General features: G+C 49.2%; 1 protein-coding gene across 1 annotated transcript; it reads left to right on the top strand.

Annotated features, from left to right (window-relative positions):
• The first annotated feature begins 5,437 nt into the window (after positions 1–5,437).
• Positions 5,438–19,899, top strand: HTR6 (5-hydroxytryptamine receptor 6). The gene is made up of 3 exons (XM_004377181.1): positions 5,438–6,175; positions 19,059–19,217; positions 19,420–19,899. Exons 1-3 carry the CDS (start codon positions 5,462–5,464, stop codon positions 19,861–19,863), a joined length of 1,317 nt encoding a protein of 438 aa, XP_004377238.1. The 5' UTR covers positions 5,438–5,461; the 3' UTR covers positions 19,864–19,899.
• Positions 19,900–20,212: the final 313 nt, after the last annotated feature.

The raw sequence follows: 20,212 nt of genomic DNA, 5'->3' as shown, positions 1-20,212 counted from the left end.
TAAATATATATTGTTCTGGGTACTGATCTAGCCCCTGGGGATACAGCAGTGAACAAAACAGACAAAAGTCCCTGCCCTCACAGAGTTTGCCCAGCTTGATCAATGCTGTCTGTGAGAGCAGGCGAGAGCAGGCCTCACAACCTGTCCAGACCTCGGTCTCTCCAGTTCTATAATGAGGAGCTCCCCCTGGACCTTTTTGTACTAACAGGCATAGAGGTCTGGGGCAGAGGACTTCCTAAGACTCAGCAGCCCATTGTGGCTATCTCCTCCAGGGAGGAAGCTTGCTGTGGCTAGAGGTAATCAAGCAAAGGCTAAATATCCTTGAAAATCCTTCCCTACTCTGAGATGTTAGCAAGTCTAGAAATTTAGTTTTCCATGACCGAAATGACAGACTTAGGAGCACATACAGGAGCTTCTGAAAAAAAGTCCATAGAGGGCTTTAGAAAAAAGTTCTCAAATTCAAGACAATAACAGTGTGGTCACAAAGTGGCACCACCACCCTGGCCCATATCTAAAAATTATTATTATTTTTCCCCCCCAAGGTCTTTTTTTTTTTTTTTTAATCGTGCTTTAGGTGAAAGTTTACAGCTCAAGTGAATTTCACATTCAAAAATTTATACACATACTGTTTTGTGACATTGGTCGCAATCCCCAGAATGTGACAGCATGCTCCCCCTTTCCACCCCGGGTTTCCTGTGTCCATTCGTCCAGTTTCTGTCCCTTCCTGCCTTCTCATCCTGCTTTTGGACAGGAGCTGCCCATTTGGTCTTGTACATTTGATTGAACTAAGAAGCACATTCCTCACGTGTTTTTTTCTTTGTTTTGTAGGCCTGTCTAATCTTTGTCTGAAAAGTGGACTTTGGGAATGGTTTCAGTTCTGGGTTAGCAGAGCGTCCAGGGGCCATAGTTTTGGGGGTTCTTCCAGTCTCTGTCAGACCAGTAAGTCTGGTCTTTTTATGTGAATTTGAATTCTGTTCTACTTTTTTCTCCTGCTCTGTCCGGGACTCTCTGTTGTGATCCGTGTCAGGGTATTATTATTTTTTAAATTACAGCAGGGTACACATCATATATAGCAAACATCCATAAATCTATCTGCCCAGAAGGAATAAATGTTAACATTCTTGTTATGCTTTCTTTAGGTCATTTTAAAAATAAAAGACATCAAACATTACAAAATAAAGCTAAAGCAAAGGGACTAATATTCTGTTCTACTATATATAGTCGTGTGTCACTTAACATCCATGGTACATTCTGTGAAATAGGATGTTATGTGATTTGGATATTGTGTGAACACCATATTATTATATACAGGCAGTCCCTGGGTTACGAACGTCTGACTTACGTGAAACCCGTAGTTACCAACCAATTTTTATCATATCATATTAAAAATTCGAGGTACATACAATGGTTTGTAATAACAAACAGGTGCTACTTCGTGACGTGCATTAAAACATTATTATTACTGCATAATTATGTTAAATGCTTTAGTGTATCTAGAAGTGTTTCTTTAATGTTTTTTATGCATAGAAAGGTACACTATATACTAAGACAAACATTTGACTAACTGACGTTAGATATGAAGCATACCAACTGTTCCAACTTACGTACAAATTCAACTTAAAGACAGACTTAGGAATGGAACTTGCTTATATTCCAGGGACTGCCTCTACTTAGCAAAGCTACATGGGGTACTGTAATGTGCTGTACCATTATACACCTGGCAGCACAATCGCTTTGTGAGCAAGAGACATGAGATACACATGTTGCATGCGGGAAGCTGTTTTGTTCACTACATCTGGTTACATCCACTACGTCCTGTTCTCTAGTTGGGATTTCTGAACTCTATTATAACCTTAACCATGGACATACATGTGGCTGGACATTGCCTAAACACATGACTGTACTATTTTTTACAAAGCTAAAATTTGTCAGACACCTCCTCTCTGCTAAATGGTTTAAATACTCATCCCATTCACATCTCCACTACCCCAATTTCAAACCTGCAGAAAATCAAAGGGGCTTTCTGAACCTCATATAGCTAGTAGCAGAATTGGGATTTGAACCCTGGTCACTCTACACAACATCTCTCAGGTCTGCCGTTGCTCACATCAGAAACTTCTGAACTGAAGGAGTCACCATAGAACTGAACATGCCCATAGGGATCATCCAGTCCCTGTTGTCATCACACAGATGCAAACACTGAGGCCAGCAGCTGACACTGACATACATTGCACCCTAAACTTTACAGATTACACGAGTGTCATTTCATCCCCTCGACAACCCTGTGAGGAGGGTTCTGTACTGCCCTGCTAACTATTGCAGAAGACAAAACAGACTCTTTTAGGTGAAGCTGTTGACCCTACGTCCCACAGGTGGTAAGTGGCAGAGCTGGGATTCTAAGCCGGGTCTTCCTGACTCTCAGCCAAGCACTTGGTGTACTTACATGTTCCTTGGGGCACTGCAGAAACCATCACGGTGGTGCAGGGTCGTGGTGGGGAGGGTGGACAGGCCTCCTGCATCTGCTCCATAGATCCATCTGTGGGCAAGACTTGGGCTCTGAGCTCCAAACAGTGGCTTAGGGGTGGGTGGAGAGCTGTAGGGTCTTGAAGCTTCTGTTAGAAGGTAGCTTGGCCACCTGCGAAGGGTGCTTGACTACTTGTTGCTTGTGACCTTGGCAAGGCCCTTGGCCTCTCCTAGCCTCAGTTGAACACCTACTCTGAGTATTATTGTAGGGGTTGTTAATTATGTTATTAGTTGCTGTCCAGGCAGCTGCAACTCATGGCAACCCTATATATAACAGAACCTAATGATCCTCATGATTGTTGGTATGTTTCAGTCCATTGTTGCGGCCATTGTGTCAAGCCACCTCATTGAGCATTTCCTTCCACTTTACCAAACATGATCTCCTTCTTCAGTGATTGGTCCCTCATGATGATGGGTCCAAAACAAATAAGCTGAAGTCTCAGACAATATTCTGTGATTCATAGAGTTTTCATTGGCTAATTTTGGGAAGTAGATTATCAAATCTTTCTTCCTAGTCTGTCTTAGTCTGAGAGCTCCACTGAAACCCGTCCAACATGGGTGGCCTTGCCGATATTTGGCATAACTTTCAGCATCATAAAAACGTGCGAGCCACCGCAGTACGACAAACTGACAGATGGGTGGTGGATTGTAGGGGTACAAATAATATAATAAAGTCCCTGGAACATTAAAAAAAGTTGCCGTTAAGTCGACCCCAACACTTGGTGATCCCATGTGTGTCAGAATAGAACTGTGCTCCAAAAGTTTTTGAGTGGCTGGTTTTTTTTACAGGTAGATCACTAGACCTTTCTTCTGAGGCATCTCTGGGTGGACTCGAACCTCCAACATTTTGGTTAGTAGCTGAGCAGACGAACTGTTCGCACCACCCAGGTAGGAATAATATAACAAAGCTTCTGGGACAGTGTAGGAGTGTTATACATGGGAGGTATAATTTTTCTGTTTCTGTGGAAGGAAAAAGACCTGCATCACCATCACTCTAGAACCACCCCTCATGTTGTTGTTTTGATTTTGACTCATAGTGACCCCATGTGACAGAATAGAACTGCCCCATAGGCTGTAATTTTTTGGAAGTAGACCGACAGTTCTTTTCTCCTGCAGAGCCGCCTTCTGCCCCCCATACTGTTCTACATTCTCTTTTCCATAATGATTATCACCTTATGCACTGTAGTGTTAATTATGCTTATTGTTAATTGTTTATCTCTTTCCACTAGAATGTAAGCTCCATGAAGTCAGGGATCTTTGTTTTGTTCACTGTGGTGTCCTGATTGGCCAGAACAGTGCTGGACACCTGGTAGGTGCTCAATAAATATTTGCTGAATGAATGAATGAATGAATGGAATCCACAGTATTCATCTGCACAGTGTTTGGAAGAGACTATGCTCAGCCAGGGAGGAGAGATACAGGGGTTTTGCACCCAGGGGGGCCACACACCTCCCTTCTCCCTGCAGCAACTGTACTCCACCTGGCCTGAGGATCCCAAATCTGTTCACCCTCTTTGTTAGCTTGAGAGCACCTACAGGTCAGGGACTTCATCCTTAGTGCCTGGCGCTGCTGGGAAACAGTACAGTTTCTGTTCTCAAGGCCCTGTGGCAGGGGGGACCTACTGCTCCAAGCCTTCCTAATCAAACCAAAGGTGAAGTATGCGGGAATTACTAACCCATTTTATACATAGAGCAACGGAAGCCCAAACATACAGCAACTGAGGCGATCTGCCCAGTATCTCCCAACTCCTGCCTCCTCCCCCCATAGGGCGGTGACCCCCGCTGCGGGCGGGCAGGCCCCCACTGGGGAGCAGTCCCTGGATTAAGGCGGGCCACAGCACCCTCCTGAGTCCCAACTGCGCCGCCGCCACGTGTGGGTTGGGGAGGGGCACATGGGGATCGGAAGGTAGCTGTGACAGCCAGGGAGGGGACCCTACGCGCCTGGGGCGCTTGGATCTTCCCTTCCCTGGCCGGGGGTCCCCGGACCCTCCCGTATCCAAGGCTGGGGCTCGGGCTCTCCCCGCCCACTGCGGGGCGGGGCGGGGCGCAAGCTTCAAGGCGTGGGGACCACGCGCTGCTGCGAGCACCCACCAGCTCCTCGGCGCGCGTCGGCCCCTCGCTGCGCCTCCCGGGCCGCGGCCGCCTCTCCCTCTCGCGCCCCGCGGGGCCTGCCGCAGTCGCCGGCAGCGGAGCAGCGCAGAGCGCCCCAGGTACTGAGCGCTGCGGAGCCGGGCCAGCTACCCGGCCGGGGGCAGAGGGAGCGGAGGCGCGGCCGCTGCTTCTCCGCTCCCCTCGGAGCGGGCCTGCGTCCTCCCTTCCTCCCCAGCCCCGGGGTGCCTTCCAGGGGCCCCACCCTACGACCCCAAGCACCACGGCTCCAGACTGGCCTCCCATACGCCCGCCGCTGTCGGGGAGATTGCCCTCGGCCGGGGAGCGCCCAACACCGCCTGCGCCCACCTCTGGGGTCTCTGCCCTGGCCAGGCGTCCCTGCCCCTATCTTACCTCCCGCTGCTTCTAGGGGGCTCTGCTCTCACCCGAGGGGGCCCATCCAACCTCCAAGGATCATCTGGCGTCCCCATGCCCCTAAGTTTGTGCCCACTGTCTCTAGGGGAGTCAGCTCCTCGTCAGGTGTCCCTCTCCCCAAAATTTCTACTCGTTTGCGACAGGTGTCTCTGTCCCCCCACGGTGGGAGCCCATATAACCCCTCCTCCTCCTCCTCCTAGGGTAGCTGCCCTTGACCTAGAGCCTCCACTTCGGTCTTCCCTCCTGCCCTTCCCCCCTAGAGGGACCCATTCTCACTCGAAGACGCCCATCCAGTTTCCGCTCCTCCAAGAGTCTTTGCCCCTCACCAGCCACCCCTCACCCTGTCTTCCTGCCCTCCCTACCACGTCCTTGGGACCACTCAGGCCTCACGTCCTCGCCTCCCATCCCCCGCCCCCATGATCCCAGAGCCAGGCCCTTCCAACCACAGTACCCCGGACTGGGAGTCGGGGCCGCCGTCGGGCGCGGGTGGCAGCGGCTGGGTGGCTGCCGCGCTGTGTGTGGTCATCGCGCTGACAGCGGCGGCCAACTCGCTGCTCATCGCGCTCATCTGCACGCAGCCGGCGCTGCGCAACACGTCCAACTTCTTCCTGGTGTCGCTGTTCACGTCGGACCTGATGGTGGGGCTGGTGGTGATGCCGCCGGCCATGCTGAACGCGCTGTACGGGCGCTGGGTGCTGGCGCGCGGCCTCTGCCTGCTCTGGGCCGCCTTCGACGTGATGTGCTGCAGCGCCTCCATCCTTAACCTCTGCCTCATCAGCCTCGACCGCTACCTGCTCATCCTCTCGCCGCTGCGCTACAAGCTGCGCATGACGCCCCCGCGCGCCATGGCGCTAGTCCTGGGCGCCTGGAGCCTCGCCGCGCTTGCCTCTTTCCTGCCTCTGCTCTTGGGCTGGCACGAGCTGGGCCGCACGCAGGCGCCTGTCCCGGGCCAGTGCCGCCTGCTGGCCAGCTTGCCTTTTGTTCTCGTGGCGTCCAGCCTCACCTTCTTCCTGCCCTCAGGAGCCATCTGCTTCACCTACGGCAGGATTCTACTGGCCGCCCGCAAGCAGGCGGTGCAGGTAGCCTCCCTCACCACCGGCGTGGCCGGCCAGGCTTTGGATACGCTGCAGGTAACCGGGGTGCGCAGGAAGGATGCGGGATGAGGAGGGAATGAGCAAACATCAAGCGCCCACTGGGCATCTGGCCATTTCCAGCTCCCATCTTTTGTCTGAACTCCAAACTCAATGCCTGACTGTCCACTGGGTAGGCTTCTGGAAGGTAAGGTGCAACAGGGAATTAAGAGTGTCTTCTCTCTCCCTATCTGCTCCTCCCCCAGTCTTCCCCATAAGGCAAATGACACGCCAGAAACAGGAATAATTCCTTGCCCTAACACCCACCCTACCCATTAGCAAGCCCTGTTGATGCTGCCTCCTAAAAATGTGCAATACTGAATTCTCCACTTCTCTCCATCTCCACCGCCACCTCCCGTATCCAAGCCACCATCACTTCTTACCTGGATAGACTCCCACTGCCCCCCCAACCCCAACTGCACTCCAGCCCCACTACTACCTATTTTCTACATAGGAGCCAGAGCAATAAAAAATAAATGTGATCATGTCACTCCCCTGCTTCAATCCCTTCAGTGGGTTTTCGTTGGCTGATTTTTGGAAGTCGATTGCTAGGCCTTTCTTCCTGGTCTGTCATAGTCTGGAAGCTCCACTGAAACCGGTCCACCATGGGTGACCCTGCTGGTATTTGAAATACCAGTGGCATAGCTTCCAGCATCATAGCAACAGGCAAGTCACCACAGTATGACAAACTGACACATGGGGTGATGGCTGCTCATAGTAGGTGATCAGTAATTACTTGTGAATGGGATAGATGTTCTTAGCTAAAGGTCCTGCATCTATAAGCACAGAACCCAAGTCCTATTGCCACCCTGAGGGATGAGTGTTTAGACTGAACAGGCCAGAACCCCAGGGAATTAGGTCACAAGCCCTGCAATCTCATCTTGGTGCAGCCTCAGCTGGAGGAGGCTCCTGGAGGGTGGGGTGCCTCGGGGATCATTGGGTGAATGGGACCTCTTAATGACTGAAAGGCTAATACCTTTCTTGGCAGTCCCCCAGAGCAGCCGTCTGTTGCACTCCAGCAGGGAGGCCCAGAGCTGCAGCCGGGTGCAGGAGGTCCTGGCTGCAGCCCTGCTCTCTCTCCCTATCTGTGCTCACTGGAGAAGGTTCTTGAGCCTTAGAAGGTGGTTGTGACCTTGACTTGGTTCTTGAGCAGTGGTATGGCTGCCCTGGACCATTGGCACTCTTTCCCTGACTTCTCTTAAAGGAGGTTTTCCCAAACTTCAGGCATTTAGGAACCGGCTCGGGATATCTGCCTTACTCCCCTCCATGTACCTCAAGCCACTTGACCTCATATTTACTTAGCATTTCTTTAAATCATTTCACTTATCTTTTTCCCTCCATGAATTTGTTTAGAAAGAATCCTTCATAACTCTTCCAGACATGGAAAATCAGTATTCCTTGCCATAGATAGAAGGCGATCACAAACCCAACTTCTGCGAAGAAGCCCCAGAGTATCACAGAAGTTCAGCCTGGTATGGTTGACGTCTCTAATTAAGCCCGAGGTCTGCTTTCTCTTTGCTAAGCGTTAGAGGCATGTTAAAGACACAGTAGCATCAACATGAGGCTTTCTTCTTGACATAGCCAGAAGAGCTGGAAGAGAACTGTAAAGGGATAATGTTCTCACTCTGTGATTCAAAATTGTTTTATGAGGCGTCCATTAACCACCTAAAATCATCTTGCATTCCCACACTTTGGGAAACGCTGCTCTAGTGACTAAGGATGGGAGAGTTAGCTGCTCCTGGTGAGGTTGGAGTGGAAGGAGTCAAGATTCTTGGTTCCAATAGTGCCTGACACACAGATTTTCCTTCCATGCAACTAATCGGCTGGCACCAGGATTGAACCTGAGACCGAGGTTCAGCCCCTGGACAGGAGTCTCCCAGGTACTAGTAGCTGCAGATCATGGTCTTTGAGTGCTCACTATGAGCCAGTCACCAAGCTAAGCTTGTTAACCCCCAAATCAAATGAATGGGGCAAGTACTACCACCATCCCTGTTTTATAGATGGGGAAACTGAGGTTCAGAGAGAGGGAAGGTGACCTGCCCAAGGTCACACAGCCAGTAAATGAGGTTCAAGCTCAGATCTGTCTGAGCCAGAGTGGGTAGTAACACTGTCTTGAAACTCTGTCCTCAGGGAGACCACACTGTCCCTCCTACATCACTGGCTGTGTCTCCTTTTTGGTTCCTCCTGATCTGCCCCTGACTGTGGCATCCCTGGCCTCAGTCCTCTGGCATCTCCACGCTTCCCACATTTACTCCTTAGTGATCTCATCTTGTCTCATGCCTGAAAATGCCGCCCACACCTGATGATTTCCAAAGCACTTTCTCCATCATGGGCCTCTTACTTAATGTGCCCCAAACTGAACTCCAGATTGTTCAGCCTCACTTTCCCCAAATCTTCCTCGTCTCAGTGAAAGGCAACACCATTCTTCCTGTGGCTCAGGTGCTCTTTCTCACATTCCACATCCAATCCTCTTATCTGTACCTTCAAAGCATATCTAGGTTCTGACCCCTTCTCACCTCTCCACTGCTACCACCTGGGCTGAGCCCCTTCGTCTGAGGCCTGGATTATGGCTGTAATCTCCGATCTGACTTCCGTGCTTGTTCCCTTTCAATCTATTCTAACACAGTAGCCAGAGGGAGCCCTTTAAAATGCAAGTCCAGTCCTGTCTTGTCTCTGCCACAGTGGGTGGTCTTGCCTCTCATGTGATATGGCCCTCTTCTCCTTCTCTGGCTTCCTCCTTTCCACCATCCCCTTCATTCTTTCTATTACAGCCACATCAAAATCCTTGCCGCTCCTTGAACACACCAAGCACACCCCTGGTGCAGGGCCTTTGCACTTGCTGTTCCCCCTACCTGGAATGCACTTCCCCCACATTGCCACATGGCTCATCCCTAACTCCCGTCACTTCCTCCAGGCCTCCGCTCAATTGCCCTCCCTAACCACTCTACGAAGAGCAGCAACCGCCACCCCTCCCCAGGTACTCTCCAACCCTAACTTCCTGAGTTATTTTTCTCATCAGCACATACCACCATCTGACATATTATATACTTACCTATTTATTTGTCTATTGTTTATTTCTTCCTACTAGAATGTAAGCTCTGTGAGACTTTTTCTTTTTGCTTACTGCTGTGTTCCTAGCACGTGAAACAATGTCTGGCATATAGTAGGTGCTCAATAGATATTTATAGAAGGAGTGAAATGAATGCAGTGTTTCACATGGACTGGGGTTCCACCCCTGTTCACAGTGCTTCCTTTTCTCCCACTTCTTCAGAATCGTTTCTTGTATCTGACGGAGCCTAAGCTTTTTACCTTGATTCATTTGCTCAGTCACATTTACCGAGCGCTCGTTTTGCTCAGGAGCTGTTCTAGGCTGTGGATGTGGAGGTGAGTAGGACAGACACGACCTCCCCTCTGGGAGTTTATGTTCTAGTCAGGAGACAGACATTGACCATGGAACACCATCATGATGAGTGTTACAGGGCTGATAAGAGGGATGCCTCACTCAGCGAACACTGAGAATGTATTACTTACTGTGTATATACTTGAGAAGTGAAGCAAAGAAGTTACAACAAGCCCTAAAACCAAAGGCTGATAGGAGTCTTCATGGGTTATTTAGGCCAGCACCCTGCCTCTGAGGCAGAATGACCTGTGGGCCTCTTAAGCCAGAAATGTGTCTATTCTGATTCCTGTCCCTTTCTGGAATGTGGTTTGAATGTGGAAGTGTCAGGCCCTGTCACTGTGTTGGCTTCTGAAGTCCCTTGGCACCTAGGCAGGCCTTCTGCATGCTCTTTTCCCTATTGCCTGGAGAATTGCCTGCAATTTGGGGAATTGTTTCTGGGATGCTGCCTCTACTCCAGCTTCCTGGGTCACCACCCTCCCCTCCCAGGCCAGCTGTCCTGTCCCAGGGACGAACAACCTGTGGTCTGGAGGCAGAGGCTCTCTCAATGCCTGGACCAAAAAGTGCTGATGGGGGAAGGAACAAAAGTTGGGGTGCAGCAGATCCCTTCCTGCCTGTTCTCCTCAGCCCCTGAGCCCTTGGCTCCCCTCTGCAATGCAGCCTCTAGCTGCCCAACAGAGGAAGGGAGCTGGGAGTGTGTCCCCAAGTCCCACAAGTCCCAGTTCCTCTGAGGCTGAGACTATGAGCATTTTTGTCCCACCCCCACCCCATATACCTATTTATACCTATTTATGTAAGTGGGATTTTAAAAGGCTGCTGGTTGGCTTAGTGGTTTCGGCCACATCTACCTGGCCTCAGGGCCTGTGAGGAAGGGATCACGCTTGGAGCTGAGGTGGGGCTGTGGCTGGGGATGCACAGAGGGATGTTGGGGAGGGGGAGTGGAATCAGAGCAAGGTGGGCAGGGGAGTGTGTGCGTGTATGTGTGTGCGTGTGTGTGAAAGGTGGGTGCCGGGTAAGGGTGGTTTTCAGCCTCTGGATGATTCCGCAGGGTGGGGGGACAGGTTGTCAGTGGCAGCATGGGGGCCTCACAGCTGAAGGAGAGGAGCGATGGAAGCCCAGCTGGGTGTGATGCGCTGCCTTCTCAGCCTCTTGCTCTCTCTGCCGTGATTTCTTGTCTCTGTGGTCTGTAAAAGGAGCCCTGCTGGCGCAGTGGTTAAGCGCTCGGCTGCTAACTGAAAGGTCAGCAGTTCGAACCCACCAACCGCTCTGCAGGAGATGTGGCAGTCGGCTTCCGTAAAGATTACAGCCTTGGAAGCCCTATGGTTCTACTCTGTCCTACAGGGTCACTATGAGTCGGAATTGATTCTACGGCAACGGGTTTTGGTGGCTCATAACCCCCTCTCCATCTTCTTCCTCATTGTTACCTCATTTTCCCCCTCCCCACCCCTCTCTCCTTAAGTTCCCATCTCTTCCTCTTCTCTTCCTTCCGTTTTTCCATCTTCCTCTCCCCCTTCTCCTCGTCTATTAATTTCTCCTCCTTTTCCTCCTCCTCCACCTTTCCTTACCCCACTATGCATCACTGTCTTAGTGATCTACCTTCCTTTCCATCTCCGTCCTTCCTCCTCCTCAGAGGAGGCTGCTATCACAGAAATACCTTGAAGGGGGAGGAGGGGACTGAGCCAGGAGAGGTTGACGGAGTGGCAGCGCTGAGGATGGCTGGCACTGCTGCTGCTCGGAGAGAGGTGGCTTGGTGCGGTCCCAGGCCTGGGTGCAGGAGCTGGGGTGTCGGGCTGGTTATGGTTCAAATCCTGCCTCTTTCCCATTACAGCTGGATGACTTTGGATAAGTCATTTCACCTCCCTGTGCCCTGGGTAATGGTAAGAGTTGGTTCTGACTCTTAGTGGCCTTATGCATAACAGAATGAAATGTTGCCTGGTACTGCGCCTTCCACGATTGTTGGTATGTTTGAGCCCGTTGTTGTGGCCATTGTGTCAGTCCATCTCCTTGAGGGTTTTCTTTGTTTACAGTGACTCTCTACTTTACCAAGGAGCCCTGGTGGTGCAATGGTGAAATGCTCAGCTGCTAAGCAAAAGGTTGTTGGCAGTTTGAACCCACCTAGTGGCTCTGCAGGAGAAAGACCTGGCAATCTGCTCCCATAAAGATTACAGCCAAGAAAACCCTATGGGGCATTTCTGCTTTGTCACATGGGGTCACTATGAGTCAGAATCAACTGGATGGCACCTAACAACAACTACTTTACCAACCATGATGTCGTTTTCTAGCAATTGGTCTTTCCTGATGAAGTGTCCAAAGTAAGTGAGCCAGTCTCACCATCTTCGCTTCTAAGGAGCATTCTGATTGCACTGTGAATTTCTGAATGTGGAAGCAGTGTGGTAAAGAGGAAAAAGTGCAGTTTCTGGAGCCAGAAATGACTTTGAATCCCTGACTCAACCCTTACCTGCTATGGGGTAATGGTACCTACCTATCACATAAGACTGTTTGAGGAGCCAATGATATATTTCATTGTGTGTGTATATAGATATATACACTATATATATGAAGTACCTGGCACATAGTAGATACTCAACAAATCAACAAATGTTAGCTTCTCTCCTTTCCTTTTTGGTGGTGAAATATCTAGTTCTGGGGAGCTTACCCTTTTGAGCCTTTCCAGGGGAAAAAAAAATCACTATCACCGCCACCAACATCATCATCATCACCACTATCAAAGAGCTGAGCCAGACACAAATAGCAATAACAACAACAGTAATGATAGCTAACACTTAAACGGTGCTTACTATATCCCAGGCACTATTCTAATAACTTTCTGTATATTTTCTCTTATCTAATCCTCACTACAGTCCTAAGAGGTAGATGACATAATTTCCATTTTACAAATGAGAAAGCTGAGGCACAGAGAGGTGAAGTAACTTGTCTAGGATCACTCAGCTAGTCAGTAACAGAGCCAGGATTTTTACCTAGGCAGACTGGCTCCAGAGTCTATGCTCATAACCCTCACACTATCATTGGATGGTCATAAAAATTTTAAATTGCACAAGGGAATATGTAAAAACATTAAAAAAATTTATTGTGGTAAAAATTTATATAATAAGACATTTGCCAATTCAGCAATTTATACATGGATGATTCAGTGTCATTGATTAGATTCATCTTGTAGTGCAACCGCTACCCTTTTCCAAATTATTCCACGACCATTAACAGAAACTCAGTACCCCCTAAGCAATGATTTCCCCTTTCCCTCTTCCTCCCACCCCTGGTGACTACTAATAAGCTTTGGTCTCTGTGTATTTGCCTAGTTCGTATAAGTGAGAGCGTACAGTATTTGTCCTTTTGTAACTTACTTCACTCAGCATAATGTTGTCAGGTTCATCCATATTGTAGCATGTATCAGCACTTCATTTCTCTTTATGGCTGCGTAATATTCCATTGTGTGCATATACTACATCTTGTTTATCCCTTCATCTGTTGATGGACATTTGGGTTGTTTCCACCTTTTGGCTGTTGTGAAAATGAAAAGTGCTGCAATGAACTCTGGTGTACACGTTTCTGTTTGCATTCCTGCTTTCAATTCTTTCGGGCATGCACCTGTAAAAACATTTTTAGAATAAATTTCGTCACTAGAGATAAAGAAAAAGACCTCCCTCCACTCTCAGGAGACTGTTACCAATTTAGGGTATGTCCTTCCAGTCCTTTTTCTATGTGTTTACATATTTGTGTACGTACCTAAAGAAATTTAGTGTTTTTGTCTTGTGTGTTTTTTAAAAAAATAAATGGAACCATGCTGTATCTATTGTTTGGCAACTTGCCACTATCACTTGATAAGACGTCTTGGAGATCTTTCCATTTGATTGATTTGTTCTTTTAAGCATCTGTGTAGTATTCCATAGTGGGAATGTACCATGGTTTATTTAACCACCCTCCTTTTGATGGGCACTTAGGCTGTTTCCAGTTTTTTTTTTTTCTGTACAAATAGTGCTGTGTACACATCCTTGCATGTGCCAAGTGTACAGACACATGTACAGGTGTTTCTTGCTTTCTTTCTTGTTGTGGTGAAATACGGAGCCCTGGTGGCACAGTGGTTAAGAGCTCGGCTGCTAACCAGAAGATCGGCAGTTTGAATCCACCAGCCGCTCCTTGGAAACCCTATGGGGCAGTTCTACTCTGTTGTATCAGGTTGCTATGAGTCAGAATCAACTCCACGGCAATGGGTTTGCTTTTGGTTTTGGTGCAAATACACACACCAAAACATTCGCCAACACAACTTTCACATTTACAATTCAATGACATTGATTATATTTTTCATGTTGTGCCACCATTATGGATATCATTTCCAAGATATTCTACCACCAGTAACATAAACTCAAAAAATCGCCCTGTCCCCCTCCCTCACACCTTGGTAACCATTAAGAATATTTGGTTTCTATATAATTGCTTATTTCATAGTAAGTGAGATCATATAGTATTTGTCCTTTTGTGACTGACTTATTCCGCTCAGCATGATGTTTTCAAGATTCATCCATGTTGTAACATGCATCAGGACTTCGTTTTTCTTTATAGCTGCATAATATTCCATTGTATGTATGTCCCACGTTTTGTTTATCCATTCTTCTGCTGATGGACATTTAGGTTGTTTCCATGTTTTGGCTACTGTGAAAAGTGCTACTATGAGCATTGGTGTCTTAGTCATCTAGTGCTGCCACAACAGAAACACCACAAGTGGATGGTTTTAATGAAGAGAAGTTTATTTCCTCACAGTCAAAGCAGGCTAAAAGTCCAAATTCAGGGCATCAGCTCCAGAGGAAGGCTTTTTCTCTCTGTCGGCCTTCTTCTCTTCAGTGTTCCCCCGGACTAGCAGCTTCTCTGCGCAGGGACCCCGGTCCAAAGGAGGCGCTCTGCTCCCAGCATTGCTTTCTTGATGGTATGAGGTCCCCCTGTCTCTCTGCTCACTTCTGTCTTTTATATCTCAAGAGATTGCCTCAGGACACAATCCAGTCTTATAGACCCAGTCCTGCCTTACTAACACAACTGCCACCCATCCTCCCTCATTAACATCATAGAGGCAGGTTTACAACATACAGGAAAATCACGCAGTACCAGGAATCATGGCCTAGCCAAATTGATACACACATTTTTTGGGGGACATAATTCAAACCATGACAATTGGTGTACAGGTTTCTGTTTGTGTTCCTGCCTTCACTTCTGGGTGCAGGTGTTTCTTGAACATAGGAACCTGCAGGTGGAATTGCCAGCTGGAAGGGCACAGCCAAATTGTCTCTGGGCAGCTACACTCTTACAGTGACACATACACAGACATGCGTAAGGGACATGCAAACAACAGAATGCAGCCATGAGAGGGCCAGGAGGTGGTTACAGGGAAGAGAGAAGGGGGACAGGGGAGGTCGACATGAGTCAGAGCTCAGCATGTGGGCTGGTGGTTGCCATTGGCTTCTGATTTTTGAGGATCTCTTGGTGACAGGTGGGGTTTCTGTAACCAGCCTGTGGATGCAGTCTCTGAATGGGGAAGCAGTGTGGTGAAGTAGAAAAAGTGCAGTTTCTGGAGCCAGAAATGACTTTGAACCCCTGACTCAACACTTACTTGCTGTGTGACTCTTGGTAAGTTGTTTTGTCTCTCTGATCCTCAATTGCCTCGTCTGCAAAATGGGATAATAATACCCATCTCTTATAAAGACTGAATGAAATAATGAATATCAAGTGCTGAAGCATAGCTAAAACTAGTTGCCATTGAGTCAATTCTGACTCATGGTGACCCCATGTGTTTCAGAGTAGAACTGTGCTCCATAGAGCTTTCAAGTGTTGTGACCTTCCAGAAGTAGATTACCAGGGCTTTCTTGCAAGGTACCCCTCAGTATATTTGAATTGCCGGTCTTTTGGTTCGTACCTGTGTGCCTCTCCATTCGTGCCACCCAGGGACTTGATGTATAGCTAGTACTCAATAAATGGGGATGTTGCTGGTTTGGAGTCACTGGGGCCTTGGGTTGAAGCTTTGTACTGGTGCAGTGTGACCTTGGAAAGGTCCCCTACCTTCTCTGAGCCTATTTCTTTCTTTCTTCCCTCTTGCCTGAGTTCGTAGGTCAATTCTTTGGGGAGAAGAGAAGGAAAAACCTGTTTTTTTCCCCAGAAAGATGAGATAGTAAATCTCAGCTCCTCTTTACCCCCTTTTTGAGCCCCTTGTCACTTTTGATTCCCCCACAAATATATCCCCAGGGGCCTCAGGTTCCCAGTGCCCCAGAGCTCTGACAAAATCAGGGCTGCCTCTTGCTCCCCTCCACGGGCCACCAGGGGTCAGAGGTACCTGTATGAGTGGGACCTGCTGGAGGCAGTGTCTCCCCTTCCCCACTGATGGCACTGATTTGAAGATATGGTAGGTCTTAGGTGATTCTTTTGGGGAAGCAAGAGCCTCTTCCTCTAGGCTGACAATGGAGGGCCCACAGAGGCCATGTAGAGGCCACCCTGGAGGAGAGAAAACCAGAACAGGACAAAGAAAAGCAGACCGTTTCCTCTCTTGCTGACTCAGGGCCAGACCTAGAAAGCAGGCTTGAGTGGTGGGGTGGAGTTGAACACCCCCTAGCTGTAGAGATGCCAGTCACGCTCTGGAACCTGGTGAGTCAGAGCATTTGTTCTGACATCTGTGCTGCTTTGGGGAAACCAGAGCTGCTGGCAGAAGGACAGGCCCCCCGAGGGTGCTGACAGTTACCCCAACATCATATACTTACCACTGAGCCACATCATGGCTATCCGGTAGTCGTTGTTGTTGTTGTCAGGTGCCGTCGAGTCGGTTCCGACTCATAGCGACCCCACGTACAACAGAACGAAACAATGCCCGGCCCTGCACCATCCTCACAATCATTGTGATGCTTGAACCCATTGTTGCAGCCACTGGGTCAGTCCATCTCATTGAGGGTCTTCTTCCTTTTTGCTGACTCTCTACCAAGCATGATGTCCTTCTTCAGGGACTGGTCTCTCCTGATAACGTGTCCAAGGTATGTGAGATGAAGTTTCGCCATCCTTGCTTCCAAGGAATATTCTGGCTGTACTTCTTCCAAGACAGATTGGTTCATTCTTCTGGCAGTCCATGGTATATTCAATATTCTTTACCAACACCATAATTCAAAAACATCAATTCTTCTTCAGTCCTCCTTATTCATTGTCCAGCTACAATCATGTGGTCAGCACTTATTAATCTACGTCAGGCACTGTGCATACAGTTATTATCCACAGTGACTCCATAAGCTGAGTATTGTTTTCCCATTTTACAGATGTCAAGACAGAGGCTCTCTCAAGATCACAGAGTAAGTGGTAGAGGCATGATTTGAAGCTAGATTACCTGTCTTAAAAGCCCAGCTCTTGCCTGCATGATGCTGCCTCACCAAGAGAGAAGAAATCAAGGGTTCTCTTAGGCTGCTCGTCTGTGAATTTGTCCTTGAGGTTCAGTATAGCCAGATTTCACCTGGATGAACACACTAGGAGGTGGGGGTTATAATGTGCTTTGTTTCTCCCCCTCCATTCCCTGCCACTCCAGAATTAGGCCTGCAGTAGCTTCCCTGCTCCCATAAAAACAAAGAGGTGCCATGGAGTTGACTCCATATCATGGTGACCTTATGTGTACTCCATAAGATTTTCAATGGCTGTTTTTTTGGAAGTAGATAGCCAGGCCTTTCTTCTGAGGTGCTTCTGGGTGGACTCGAACCTCCAATCTTTCCATTAGTAGCTGAGCACGATTTTTGCACCATCCAGGGACTCCTCTGCTCCCATAGATAGTACATAGCTGGGGTTTCAGCACCATGGACAGGACAATAACTCTGGCTAGCTGGAAGAGGTGGGGAAAGGCGGATGTTGGCTGTGATGCTCTCTGGGGATGACACATATTCTTGGCTTCTGCTCCTCTGCCCCCTTTCCATCTGTGGAAGGTTGCCTGAGAATCTGGTTTCCTTCCTGCCTCCTTTTGACCCTTTCATCTTGTCATGCCCAACCTGCCTCTGACTGCCTCAAGAACTAAGCTGGCCTCTCATGCTATTTAGAGAGAGTGCTGAGGGAATCCCTGGCTTTCAAAGTCCAGGTATGTTCCTGGGGCAGCACACGCCCTTTGCATAGTTTATGATGAATTGTGCACACCTTTGCATGCTGGTGTTCACTTAAATTGTACATACAGGTGGGTCTCACTTTGTGTAAATCCGATACATGAAAATCCAAATTGATTACAACACTTGGTTTAGAGGAGGGCTTCATGTCCCAGCTTTCATGGACCCCTAGGGGTTTCATGGATGGACTTCAAGTTGGTCTCTGAATCCTCTGTGTGGGAATTTTTTTTTTGTGTGTGTATATGCATGTATGCATGTATAAAAATTTACATGCTGTTTATTTTCTGGAGAGAGATTTTTGTGGATTTCGTTAGATTCTCAAAAGTTAATGAATTTCAGAACTTAAGAGAACTGCTGGGCTAAAGGATCTTCCAGTTCAGAGATCCTTTTAAGGTTTTGGGACTGCTGGTCCTCAGTTTGTAAAGTTAAATTCTAACCTTCCTGTGCCCATGCTTTCTTTCAGTGGCTGCTGTGGGGCAGCTGTTTCCCTCTTTCTCCCCCTCCCTGCTTCTGAAAGTCCACATTTGAGAACGGAGATGCCTGACAATCCAAGGTGTAATTTCAGTTGTAAAATTCCAAAGTTACTAGCACCCCTAGCAATTTATAATTGGTTTAATTGCAGATATTTGCTTTGTGCACACATTTTCAAAAAAGCAGTTGTTTTGTGGAGCATGAGAGTAATGGCAAAGCCAATCCTTCAAAATATGAAGAGAATTCATATACAAAGAGATTGCCAAGCCCTGGATAGCAAGCAGGTTTTCTTTTTTCAAGTACTGTTCAATTGCAACTAATTTTTTAGTGCCAAAGGCTTTGGAAGGTGCTGGGGCTCTTTGTAATGTGTGTTGACCTGCACTGTGTGTCGTCCTTTGCAGGGATGGTTGTTTTTCTGAATCATTCTGATTTGTGTCTGGGGCAGCACTGCTGTATTGTTGCATTTTCTCCTGTGAAATGGGTCAGGGTTAGGCCTCAGTGTGGGCCCAGGATCAGGGCTCAGTCTATTGTTGGGGTCCGGGCTCAGTCTGGGGGTAAGGTTGGGGCTTCAGTCTAGATTCAGGGTCGAGGCTGTTTGTGACTACCATTATGTAGGGCTCAGTCTCTGGTAGGTGTCAGGGTTCAGTCTGGGATCATGACCAGGGCCTAGTTCATTGTGGAAGTCAGGGCTTGGTCTGGAGCCAGGGTCAAGGTTCAGCCTGGAGTGAGAGTCAGGCCTCAGACCAGGACTACAGTTGGGGCTCAGTCAAGGATCAGGGCTCAGTTTATTGCTGGTCTTAGGGTTCAGTCTAGAATTGGGATTGAGGCTGTCTGAGGCTGGAATCAGGGTCAGATTGGGGCTCTTATCTGACTCATGTGGCCTTCCCTTCTGCAGGTGCCTCGGACCCCACGTTCAGGGGTGGAGTCGGCTGAGAGCAGGCGTTTGGCCACCAAGCACAGCAGGAAGGCCCTGAAGGCTAGCCTGACACTGAGCATCCTGCTGGGCATGTTCTTTGTGACCTGGCTGCCCTTCTTTGTGGCCAGCATAGTCCAGGTAATGCCACAGCAGGGGCAGGTGAGTCCGGGCCTTGCTGGGGAGGCCCTGAGCCCCACCCCACCTCAGACACAGGGAGGGAGGAGGGTGGGCTGCCCCTCATGGTGGATGTGTTGTGTGCGCCTGTTCCATCATCCATGCTGGGTGGGGTGGTCTGTGTCTCTGCCCCAGGACCAGGTGTGACATGTCCCCATCCCCGCAGGCCGTGTGTGACTGCATCTCCCCAGACCTCTTCGATGTCCTCACATGGCTGGGTTACTGTAACAGCACCATGAACCCCATCATCTACCCACTCTTCATGCAAGACTTCAAGCGGGCCCTAGGAAAATTTCTGCCATGTCCCCGCTGTCCCTGGGAGCGCCAGGCCAGCCTCGCCTCACTGTCTGTGCGCACCTCTCAAAGTGGCCCCCGGCCAGGCCTGAGCCTGCAGCACGTGCTGCCCCTGCCCCTGCCCCCCAACTCAGACTTGGACTCAGACTCGGGTGGCTTCTCAGGCCTGCAGCTCACGACCCAGCTTCTGTTGCCTGGAGAGGCCACCCAGGATCCCCCACCACCTGTCCAGGCCGCTGCTGCTGTCAACTTCTTCAACATTGATCCAGTGGAACCCGAGCTGCGGCTGCACCCACTTGGCACCCCCACAAACTGACCCAGGCCTGGAGCTGGCCAGTGGGGAGATGGATTGGATTGGACCCAGTCTCTCAGGACTCAGGTCAGCTCTTGGCCAAGGCCAGGAGGCTGCAGGTCTCCTTGGAGCCCTCTGAGCTCCACCGGGGTGCACTGACCAACCTCCACTGTCCACTCCAGGCCACCATCTGGTGGGAGAGTAGCTGGCTCAGATACTGTGTTCTCCAGGATGCTCTATCATTGCATGTCCCTTGCAGACATGTGTAGAGGATGGCTGGAGGATGCTGGGAGTTGGGGAGAAGGACCAGTTGGTTCAGATTAGGAAGAAAACAATCACGTCCTTTGCACATTCTATCAGGCTTGATGGGAAG

Source organism: Trichechus manatus, unplaced genomic scaffold, assembly GCF_000243295.1.
Source record: "Trichechus manatus latirostris isolate Lorelei unplaced genomic scaffold, TriManLat1.0 scaffold00048, whole genome shotgun sequence".
NCBI classification, from domain to species: Eukaryota; Metazoa; Chordata; class Mammalia; order Sirenia; family Trichechidae; genus Trichechus; species Trichechus manatus.
Note: the sequence above shows the minus strand (reverse complement) of the source record. Positions and strands in the feature narration are given on the sequence as shown.